The 12,350-nt window shown below is 40.9% G+C and overlaps 1 protein-coding gene across 1 annotated transcript in view; it reads left to right on the top strand.

The window, feature by feature from the left end:
• Positions 1–12,350, top strand: part of si:ch211-186j3.6 (neural-cadherin) — a 276,919-nt gene that overhangs the window by 152,692 nt on the left and 111,877 nt on the right. Inside the window, exons 19-24 of the mRNA XM_041034346.1 lie at positions 1,049–1,717; positions 3,272–3,463; positions 4,377–4,820; positions 4,929–5,259; positions 6,708–6,801; positions 9,979–10,163. Of these exons, the coding sequence (XP_040890280.1) occupies positions 1,049–1,717; positions 3,272–3,463; positions 4,377–4,820; positions 4,929–5,259; positions 6,708–6,801; positions 9,979–10,163 (1,915 nt within the window). The remainder of the gene's footprint in view (positions 1–1,048; positions 1,718–3,271; positions 3,464–4,376; positions 4,821–4,928; positions 5,260–6,707; positions 6,802–9,978; positions 10,164–12,350) is intronic.

Below are 12,350 nucleotides of genomic sequence, written 5' to 3'. Positions count from 1 at the left end.
CAGCTTGAAACATTAAAAAGTCAACCAGAGATGGAGTTTTAAAGTAACTCATAGAGCTAATCTCAGCTTAATTAGATGGCTTGCTACAGCTGATAAAAACCCTATTACAAGAATGGAATTTGTTACAGTCTCTGCCTTACTTGTTTGCTTTCGCTAGAAACAGATTAGCAGTTTAAAAAGACTGAATTTTGTTGAAGGTATCTTGATTAGAAAAAGACTTCCAAATGTTAAGTTTTTATTTATGAGTTGTACAATTAATGATTTAAATCTTTTGTCTGTCAACATCTACTTTTATATTTTCAGGCTTCTTTAAAAGGCAGCGGAAATCTAATTGAGATTGAGTGCTCCATTATTTAGTCGTGTCCTTTTTTTCCTGTTTGGATTTCGTTTTTGGAAATTGATTTAGTTTAGTAATTACTGTGTCGCAGTAACCAGAAATGGTCCATTGCAAAATCATTTGGTCTTTAACCCCGAAGCTATGTGTTTTATAAGTTATCATTCTGGTGAATAGAACAGACATTTAAACTGGTATATACTGTCACACTTATATACTTGTATACATCTAGTTTAACACAGTTCTAGCTTAATAACACATGATATTTTCCCACCACCATTAAGCCTTTCTCAATTACATGAGACTAAAGACAGTTTGGTTAGAAAGTTATTCATAGAAAGCCCAGTGCTCTCTTCCCTCTCTACATATGTAAGAGCACATTTCTTACCCTTTTGAAGGAGCACAGTTAATTTTGGCTCTATATCACACAGCAATTACAGTGCTAAATTGAAACATCTTTGGCCTGCCTAGGGTGTAATTGCGGCTGATGTGTTGATGATGAGTGAGAAGGGGCAGACAGAAGAAGAGAGGCAGAAGAGGTGTGGGTTGGGGTTGAGGAGTTTGGATCTTTGCCAGATTTACCTACGGAAGAGTTCATAACTTTATGGAGTAGTCGTGAAGTGTTTCCAGTCAAAATATCATGCCTGGTCAGCAGCATTTCAATAATTAAATAGTGTAACAAAATTTACACTCTCTGTGCCTTTGATGCTGTAGGTAACAGCGTCTGACCCAGATAAGGATGCCGACCAGGAGGCCCTGCGTTACTCTCTCCACGGCCAGGGTGCAGACAGCGAATTCATAATTGATGAGGTCACGGGCAAGATCTACGCCCAGCGGACCCTGGACCGCGAAGAGCGTGCCGTGTGGCGTTTTGTTGTCCTGGCCACAGACGAAGGCGGCGAAGGTCTGACGGGCTTCACTGATGTTATCATCAATGTGTGGGACATCAATGACAACGCGCCTGTTTTCACCTGCGCCCCCAGCTGCCATGGAGACGTGGCGGAGAACTCGATAGTGGGGACCTCTGTGATGGAGATGACAGCCACCGACCTGGACGACTCAGCTGTGGGGCAGAATGCGGTGCTTTCTTACAGGATTGTGGGTAGTTTAGATGCCACTAACATCGAGGTAGGAGGAGTGCCTACTTTCTCCGAAATGTTTACTATCAACCCCACCACAGGGACAATCAGTGTAGCCATGGGTGGTCTGGACAGAGAGCAGGTTGAATCCTACCTCCTGGTCGTGGAGGCCAGAGATGGGGGAGGGATGACAGGTACTGGAACTGCCACCATTCAGATCAAGGATGTGAACGACCACGCTCCAAGGTTCACTGATCACTCCTGCCTGGCAAGGATCTCTGAGAATGCAGAGCCCAATGCAGAGGTGAGTAGGGGCCACACTGCTGATAAAGCACAGCACACAAGCGAGTAACGTCAAAGGATGTAAGAGTCAGCAGTCTGCCCTAAAAGGAAAGCCTCCTGTTTACTCTCAGTCAGACATTTTAAGGTAGCTTATGTGATTTCTTAGATTAATACATTAGTATATTTTTTATTTATTTTTTTAAAGAATGTTAAGAGGAAACACAAAAGCAGCAGCTGACATCAGTTTGAGAAAATGTTTTCCAACAACAAGCTGAACTATTAGAAAGAAAAAAAAAAACACTTTCACAGTTTCAATGTTTTTTTCCATAGTAGAGCATAGACAGGCACATCCAATGCATGTGTTTTCCTGAAATTGCAGCCTATTTGCCCATTCATTTGGTATTTGTTAACCAGTACAGGAAACTCTGCAAATCACATATCAAAAAAAAAAATTCTGCTACATAAAAATAACACATTTACATATCTACATGTTAATGACCACATTTATTTATTTAGGTGAACGGAAACCTATTAATCATTAAACTAAAAGAAACTAAAGGCAACCTGCATTATAAAAATGAAAATATCACTTTTTGATCATAACATGAGAGCCCCACACTGCAGCTCTATGCAGGTTTCATTCCTTTATAAGTGTTTTAGTTAGTATGTAATATATAGACTGTGGTTGCCTCCCCACAGCTCTCCGGTAAACAAAGTTTAAACAAGCCACATGCTCAGCACTTAGAGGCAGAGAGCCCAAGTAAACTAGTAACTGGTCTAGAAATTCAAACATCTGTCAGGCTGCAGTGACCCAGATATTTCTATAGAAGGAAAATGGGCTGGTTTCGCAAAGATAGACTTTGAATATCTCATAAATCAAATTAATAATCAGGCTTCAGACAGACATCTGAATTCATCCGTTGCACAAAGCAAAGTTTAATTGTTGACTATTTTAAGGCTTAGTCTTTATTTTTTAATCTGTCTTCAGAGTAATGAGAGCTAAATTGAGACAGGCCTAACACCACGGACCAGTCTGCAGATATCTTTGTGGAACTGACCCCAGCACTAAGCAGCGGTGAATACGGATGAATACATTCATCATGTAGGCAGGCAGTACTCCAGTGATACACTCATGTTACTCTACGTCTGCTGATTGTGATCCTAAGCCATTGTTTGCTAACATGACATAAAAACATTAGCTGGTACCTCAGGGCTTGCCCCCTAACGGTAAGAAACTTTATAGTGCAGATTTAAATAGACACATCATCTTCCTGTGGAAGTATATTATTAACACAATTCTACTCTTCACCATCTGGACAACAACTTCCTATATTTAGAACTTAATATTTACATTTATTACAGAGTTTTGTTCAAATTGTAGTAGAGTATTGTCAGAATACAAGTTGTTAGCAACCAGAAACCACATTGTCTGAACTGTTTCAAACTCTAATACTCTGCTGCTGACAAAAACATCTGAGAATGATTTCAATTAATGTATCAAAAATGTAAGAAGCCAACATCCCCAATGGGATAGAGCCTCCAACTTTATTCACATGGTGTTCCTGCTTGTTCTAAGGTATTGGAGCTAGCTGCAGAGGACAGAGACACTGGAGAAAATGCCCAGCTCACCTTTAGCGTTGTGTCTGGAGACCAAGAGCAGAAGTTCTACATGGTCAGTCATAAGCAGGAGCAGCGCGGCACCCTGAGGCTTAAGAAACGTCTGGACTATGAGCGACACAGCGAGCAGAGGTTCAACCTCACACTGAAGGTACGTGGAAGCTGTTTCAAAAGCCCACACAGTCTCGCACTGTTGAAGATGACTTTGATTCAGCCTCGGTATCATGTCTCTCTGTCTGTAATTCATGGGGTTTAATTGCATTTTTGTGAGAGAAACCTTTAGTGAAGGCTACGCGGCATGTGTGAAGAGGGTATAGAAAAAAACAGTCTTAGTCCAGAGTGACAGAAGCCACAGGATGAATGATGCTGTGGTGCCTGCTGCTGAATTGTTGAAAATGTGAAATGGATTTTAGGAGGCATCTGAAGTTTGGGTACATTCACATACAGCACGTTGCTGGAAGGTTTTGAGAATTGTTGCAACTGATGGCAAAAAATGGCAAAAGGTTTTGAGAATTTTCGTAAGCAGCGATCTCAAAGTTCCTTATTTTTCTTCAGTACTCATAGATCCCTCAAACCAACCTGTCAGCCTCCCTGTTAAAAGCTAAGACCAAGGATTTTGAGGTGAAGAGAATTCTCTAAAGCCAGTCAAACACAAGGTGTATCAGTTACAGACGGAAACCTTACAGCTCCACAAGGTATCTTTTCATATTGGTGGCAGTGAGACGTCACTGTTGGAAAATAACTTGAAATTCCATAAGGTGATATAAAAATCAGCTATACACATTCCGGCACAACACAAATGTGGCAGGTGTGACATTGTTTCTTAGCCAGAGGTGTAAAAAGAATAAAAATGTTTGATAAGAGGGGTCTGAACACCACTACTGTTTAGGTAAGTTGTATTTGAAATTGATTACAATCACAATTACTGTGGGGTGCCTCGGAAACACTGCAGCCCAGTCTGACCTTATTGTGACTTATATAATCTGGCTGATAAGATCAGTGTCTTTATCTTGTCTATAGTGCACTTGTATGACATTTGAGTCCGAATGCGGTTCACGTTTCAGGTTGAAGACCTCGACTTTTCCAGCCTCCTGCACTGTGTGGTGGAGGTGGAGGATTATAACGACCACGCTCCTGTCTTCATTCCACACTTCCTGTCTCTCGCCCCTCTGCCTGAGGACATCAACGTGGGAACTAGCGTGGCACGTTTGGTGGCCAGTGATTCTGATTCAGGCCAGAACCGTGACATCACCTATAGCCTATCAGAGGACTCGGATCCTGAGGGGCTGTTCACCATTGACCAGTCCGGTGTTCTCTCCGTGGCCCGGCCGCTGGATCGGGAGAGGATACCCCAGCATCACTTGGTTGTCATAGCAACTGATCATGGGGTTCCACCTCTGACAGGCAGTGCCACGGTCCAGCTGCCTCTGTTGGATGTGAATGATAATGGACCAGAGTTTGAGGCAGCGTACTCCCCAATAGTATTTGAGAATGTGGCTGGACCACAGGTAGGACATGTGACATGTAGCATAGTAATACAATGCACTGAGTTATTGTTCATTAGTGGTATTGATCAAAAAACCTGAGCAAGTCATATGCTCTCCCTCCTTGTTTAGGTAGTAAGGTTGAACCAAACATCCACCCTCCTCCGAGCAGTGGACCAGGACTCTCCCGAGAATGGCCCGCCCTTTCACTTCACCATGCCCCTGGAGTATCGCCACAGCAACGATTTCTACCTCCAAGACAACCTAAATGGCACAGCAACTCTAACAGCTCTGAGGACGTTTGACCGTGAGCGCCAGAAAGAATTCCTCATCCCTATTATAATGAGTGACAGCGGCCGCCCAGCCAAAACAGTGACCAGCACCTTGACAGTGACCATCGGTGACCAAAATGATCACGCACATGTGGCGGGAGAGAAGAAAATTTTCATCAATAGTCACCGAGGTGAGAAGGTCATCTTCATATTTAGGATGTAGTGTTCAAAGATACAGAAAAAGATTAATAAAGTGATTAATCTCTTTATAGGTACATGTACCTAAATAATAAATAAAAGACATTTTGAACTTTGCTATCCAAGGCAGTTTTCTGTCTCTGTAGGTGAAACTCACACTGCCAGCCAATTAATTCCTCATCAGTGAGCAGTAATTAACACACACTCAACATTTTTATTGTGTTTTTCACCTCAGCCTCAACCCACTCATTGTCACCACATTATCATTGTCTGCATGATCGGTGTTTTGTCAGAATGACTCCCATGGTGCTATTCTAAGGGTCACAAAGGCAAGCCATAGCTCAATTTGACATGTAATTAATCACAGCTAGAATTTTTGCTCTTCAGCCTACTACATGTTTGGTATAAGGATCCCAGATAAACCACATACTAGAGTATCCAGGCTCAGCAACACTGTGAATCTCAGATTTTGTCTCACAAAAAACCTGCATATAATAGTGTGAGGATTGTATTGGATTCAAAACACAGTGGGTTTTGTTGATCAGTCAGGTATTAGAAGTATTCTGCCAAACCTGGAAAATGAACACGTATTTGCAACCATTCACCCAAAATAATAAGAGGACTTCTTTCTTCTCTGCCGTTTGCAGCTAACTTTGCAACTAATTAACTGAAGAATAGTATAGCATTTTATTTATTTATTTTTTTTTTCCATCAGAAGACTTGAAGGCTAACAGTAACACTTTTTCTGGCCAAGGCAAACAACAGGCTAAATTAATTAATTAATTAATAAAAAAACATGTATGATCAACATGAATACCTTTGGTACCCACATGTTTCAGAGTGTAAGGAGTTCAGTTCAATTCAATTTTATTTATATAGCTCCTTCCACAATCAAAACTGTCTCAAAGCGTTTTACAGAAACCCAGAGCCTGACCCCAGAGCAAGCACTTGAGGTGACAGTGGCAAGAAAAAACTCCCTCCTAACGGGAAGAAATGTCGAGCAGAACCTGGCTAACATGGCTGGGCTGGGCCAAGTTGGAGGGGAGAGGTGGCAACAACAGTTCCTTCTACATGATTATAATCATTGTGCATTCAAACAGCATTTGTGTCATTCATTTCCTTTTCCCTATGCCAACCACCTGCAGCGTCACTTCTTGGTTCTGCTGAAAGCAAATGGTGAACGAAGCCTGAAATATCTACATTCAGTATTAAAACTAAAAACACATTCAAAACACACTTAAACACATCTCTTGAACACCACTACACACCTATTCTCACAGCAAACATTCCCCTGAATAAATGGAAGGCCAGTATAGAGCTATATCTCTGCTCTCAAACCTCTCCAGGGTGTCTCTGCTGTATGCTGCTGTATGAGTCACATACAGACCTAATGGATATTTAAAATGCTAAACTAACAAACTGATGTGTTTTCTGTCATTAGGACGTATGCCAACTACAGTGCTTGGAAAGGTATACTCTCCTGATCCAGATGACTGGGACAACAAGACATATGTTTTTGAAGGACACGTGCCAAGGTAAATAATCTGACTCCTCATGAACCATTCAAGCTGGATACCTCACATTTCAGAGCAAGATCTCTTAACAGTTTCTAATCTCAACTGCGTCATAAACAATTTCAAGGGAACAAGCGAGTGCCTGTGATAGCTGGGAATCTGCTCATTCCATGAGACGTCTAATGTCCTGACACAGTGAAATATTGTGATCTTTGGTTAAAGAACTAGTCCATAAGTTTGTTTGTTATGTCTGAGTTTGAATGTACAGCTATTTCTGTAGAACCAAAAACTATGTTGTATTTTTAATTTAAACAGAAGTAGTTTTCACTCATCTTCCAGACGGAGTCACCCAGCAGAGTAGGTGATGACACACTCAGGAAATACAGTGATAGAAGTATATAAAATACTCCTGTGTTTTATTCATTCATGAAAGCTCATGCCCAAGGTTGTCCAAAAGTCACCATTACCATCTCAGATATCTACTCAGGTTGTGTTGGCCAAACATTTTTTATGGTCTGGAATCTTTGTCACTTAATGGCAGGTGATGTAGCTGAACTACATGATCTGAATCCTATGAAACTAACCTGATTACACATTGTTTTCATGCCATGAGAAATGTTACATTTTCCAGCAAATATCGCTGCATGTTGTGTTTACATCATATGTTTCGTTGTTGTGAATGAATTAGTCATGTAATTAATGCCAAGCAGCGGAGTGAAAGAGGCCAGATAATTGTTGCATTGTGATTATTTCTGTAGACTCAGCTACATGGCTCCTAATGAAGCCCTTCAAATTGTACAGAGTTTAAACTGGCTTTAGATGCTATTAGCTGACTTTTTACAGGCTCATAATGACCTTTATGCATTTGTCACAAATAATTTGAATTTGATGTATGATTATATCACAACTTAATTTATTCTATTTAATATTTTTGGCATGAATTTTGCTCAGTTTGATGATTGTATACCTAATTTCATGTTGGCAATGTGGTCAACAATCAGCTACCAAGCCTCCCCCCTGATGATGTGTAGTGTGTTCTTCAACTCTGTACAATCTTCTTAGAACGCTTTGTCTCCACTACCTCACCACTCAGTTTTCATCCTCAAGCTGATCATTAATTTGCTCACTCCCTCCCCTCCGTTTCTCTTTCTTCCTTCTTTGCCAATATGTCTGTGTTTTCCACCAAGTGGCTGTGGAGGTTCTGCTTTCCTTCAGGGATTTCTCTCATAGAAGTAACTGAGCAGATATATATTTTTTTTCACTTACACACACACACACACACACAAGTCCGAAAAAAACACTTCCGCACTCCACAGCACTTTAGTCTTCATCTTCCAAACCGAGTTGAGCCCAAAATGACAAACTTTTGTCCTGTCTCTCTCAAAGTCAGGGTTCAGCCCCTCAGAGGACAGGGTGTAATATGAGGCATTAACATTTCATGACAGCTCTTATTTCTTGCTGTTTCAAAGCTAAGCTGAGTTCAGTACACAGAGCCTTATCACTGCTACTGGCTTTTCACAAAATGGATCCTATTATTGCTTGTTCTGCTCTGTTTTATATATTTTCAGTTCAGTGCATCAAGTCAGCCACAAAGCTGTTGTTTACTGTATGTGTGTTGTTAGCTATTCAATTTTTGGTGCTTTGGATCAAGACATTGCATTATAGGTGTAACTACTGCATTGAACAGCACAGAGAGAAAACTTACAAAAGTATTTTGACTTCACACATCAGAGCATGTTGTAGAATAGTTTTACTGCAAGTGTCCTCCTTTTACTGGAGAAGAAGTGGCCAATAATGTAGGTAGTTGACATGAATGTCAATAAAAGCATGCTTCAGTAGATTGTGAAGTACCAAATGGGAAAGTATTGGAAGTTTTAATAGTGATGTAAAATTGTCTTTCACTCATATGAAACCTGGATTTAAGTCCTAGACCTAAGACATAATCTACACACCACAGCATGTGCTGTAAAATGAGTTAATGTTGCCCTTGTCTCTACAAGTGGTTTATTATTTGATTTGCCAAGGTTCTGCCTTGGATTTCCTCTCTAATTAAACTTGATTGAGCTCATTTACTGTACAAGGGGAGCATGTAGGCAAGGACCAAGTGAAATTGCTTCCTTGCATGTCTTTGTGCCTATTAGTCTAATTTTTCCCCTTTCCTCCCTCTCCCTAATGTATCGTCTCTGCTCACTTTCTATTATTGTCCCAGAGGGCAACTGGTTTACAGCAAAAGAAAACAAAGCACAACACTAAAGCACAAAATAAAACACACATAGCTGAGGGGATAAAAGAGTATTTGTATTGTTCTGTCTTCATCTGTCTGGCATCTGGACTGAATGCTGTATGTTGAGACATACAGTATATGCTTCTGTCTACTATACACAGCTTTGTTGATAAAATTGTAAAAGAGGTTAATTAAATTATATAAGAAATGCACATTATACCTCAAAAAAGAGAGATACAGTATAAGAAAGTTTTCTGTTGGTCACATGCTGCTGGTTTGTGTACAGAAAGTGTGTGTCTGCCAGCAGCAACTATAAGTTTGGAAGCAGTCAACGATCAGACACTGTATTTAGCAACCCTGTTACCAGACATGAACACTGATGCTGGAAGATTCTGCAAAGTTCCACATTATCCGAAAACTCCTGCAAAATATCAGCATGGCATCTTGACACAGATTGAGCTTATGACAAGTAAACTGCGGTAAATTTATGGTTAGGTTTAGGAAAAAAATGTGGTTAGATTTAATAAAAAGGCAACCAATGACTCTGTAATGTGGCAATCTCCAATCTCGTATACCCCCACACCTTTACATTTAACCTCACTATTATAAGTCCAGAGTACTTCCTTCACTGGCTGTGACCATTTGCATTGGATGTAAATCTTGAGGTATGGAAATATCCAATATGGATGTAAATCTTAGGGAAACTGAGCTGGTATTAAATAATGACTGTATCACAGTTACAGCTCGGTGAACACAGCCAGAGCTATGTGAGTAAAAATATGCTCAGTGTACACTCAGCCAACCTTAGATGAGCCCACCAATGGCCTCACACAGATGGTCCATGCTCTAATTTCTGGATCTTAGGATCATGTGTTGATTCATGAGGGTGAGAGATTAAACTTACTTGTCCTGTTGTCGTCATGTTGTCATCTAAATATACATTATACTGATAATGTGTTTTTTCTTTCCTTTAGTTACTTCATCCTGAACAAGCGAACAGGTTTCTTGATCATCAAGGAGAATGCTCCACCCGGCACCTATCAGTTCCAGGTCCGTGTGTCTGATGGAATTTGGCCGGATGCTGTCTCCTCTGTCACTGTGCATGTGAGGGAGCTGCGAGACGAGGCCATCTACAACTCAGGGTCCCTCCGTCTGGCAGGTAAGACTGACCTACAAACCTACAGACACACACACACACACACACACACACACACCTGTCTCCAGTCTCTGATGTCACATGTGAAAGTCTTCCTTGATCCTTCTCCGGGTGTCCACTGACTCTTGGCTGAGGATGTTTGATCCCTTCCCAGCAGATGCTGTGTCTGGTTTTGGTCTGGTGTTCACAGACAGCTGATGTTGTCTGTTTCCAGTCGCTTTTCCACGATCTTTGCTGTTTTCACAGCTGTCGAGTGTGTTGTCATGCACCGCTCCAGGTGGTGGATGACATTGTTTGCTTGTTATGATGTGACTGATGTTCCATAGGTAGGTGATATAGTTGAGTGAGTTGTCATAATCTGACCTGAGAATCCTCTTCTTTCTCCTCATGCAGGCTGACACTCTGAACACTAAGTCCTGATACTTCCAGGTCCTTAAAAGAAAACTGTCCTTGACTTATAATTTCCAGTTGAGCTTTGGGCAGCTATTTACTGCTCCTTTGTCTCAGCTTTGTTTTAACATTCACACCAACATGTTTTTCCTGCCAAGCACCACTTTACAGCTGTGGCACATCACTTGCATCCTCTCTGTCTGCTGTTCTATTGATTGATGTCCTGTGACATTTATATGTAGGAACATGAACGACCTATAACAATACCAATTTGTGATTAGTTGATAAAAATCAGCTTTGCCTCAAAATTAAAACTGTGCTCAACTTAGTACTGCTGACAAGAGAGAACATGGCCATTATTTCCAGACTTCAGTCTCCAGTCATAGAAAATTAATGAGTGCTGATTGCTGTTTGCTCTAGTTGTTTGCAGTGTTTCAAAGGACTGCCACACTTTCAGTTAAAGATGTTTCCTTAGCAAAAGATTACACCCATTATTAATCTCTTTCCCCTGACTCATGGGTTCTCAATTGTCGTCGGTGCACTTGCAGAAAAGCCTGTTTCCATTACTTATGATGGCAAAATAATTAGTGGAGAGGTTTTGCTCAACCAGCATATTCTCCTCACATGTTGAGCAACATCCATCATTACCTGATGTACAGCGCATCGGCCGTCTCCTCAGAATTAAATTCACTTTAGAGAAATGGGACACGGCTGAAGGATTTTTATGATTTCAGAGATACTGAAATAGAAGCAGAGGGGGGAGGCCAGAAGGTGCACTCCAAAGATGGGTGGGGAGCACAGGGAAAGAAAGAAGGAAAGGAGAGGATGTGAAGGAGAATCAAGCCTCATATGTAGATAAAAGGATTTGCTTGTCATTCTGAAAACAGGGCTGAGGTAAATTAATGTGCACCAAACCCAGAGACGATATGGTGGAGAACAGCTGGCGCTCATAGTCCAATATTTGCGTTAGGGAAATGAATCCATGCACAAAATGCAGACTCGCAAATGTGTGTTTAAAATGAATAATGGAAATCAACACGACAGAACTGCTCAATTAAACAGCTCTCAGTTTTGTGATTTGTTTTTTTGCGACGGAAACTTGTATTTTTCATCTGTTTAATTTGGAATAATAAGGTTAGGTTTGTCAACAACTCGTGCCCGTGGGGTGGTCACTTCATTGAGGATTTTTAAACGGCTCCACTGTCATCAAAGGGCTGTTAGCTGCAGAGTGTATTGATTTAAAAGGCCCCGCTTGTAACAGAGGGACTTAAATTGAGAGCCAGAGAGCACTGGTGTCAGCCACTGCTGTGAATACAGTGTCAAAATTACTCAAATGCTTTTAACCTACAGTTCAGCAATGAACACACTCACGGAAAGTTTGAGGCTTCAAAACAAAATGTAATGTCAAGGATTAATGACTTTGAGATCATCCTGAGGTGTAGGCATGCTACCAAAACAGCAGCGTGTGTGCAAGGAGGATATGTAACAGAAGCCATTTCCAGGATTTTATTTTTCCATGCGGAGCTTTGGAGTAAACAGTCTCATTGATTCTCAGTCTCGGGGATTATGAAAATATTCTACTTATAGCATTACTTACACCCTCCTTGACATTCTAAATCCCATTTCAAGAACAAATGTGGAATGCAATAAGGATGCACAAAGAAAGCACTAGTTAAATCCGCCTTGCTGAGATTAAAGCTCCCTCTCTCACTCTCCCTCTCTCTTTCTCAGTATTGATGGAAAGGTAAAAAAATGTGGTAAACAAAAAGTCCTTGAAATGTCCACATAAAACTAGCTTAG

The sequence above is a fragment of the Toxotes jaculatrix genome, chromosome 1 (assembly GCF_017976425.1).
Source record: "Toxotes jaculatrix isolate fToxJac2 chromosome 1, fToxJac2.pri, whole genome shotgun sequence".
Classification (NCBI taxonomy): Eukaryota; Metazoa; Chordata; class Actinopteri; family Toxotidae; genus Toxotes; species Toxotes jaculatrix.
This window is presented reverse-complemented; position numbering and strand designations above follow the sequence as displayed.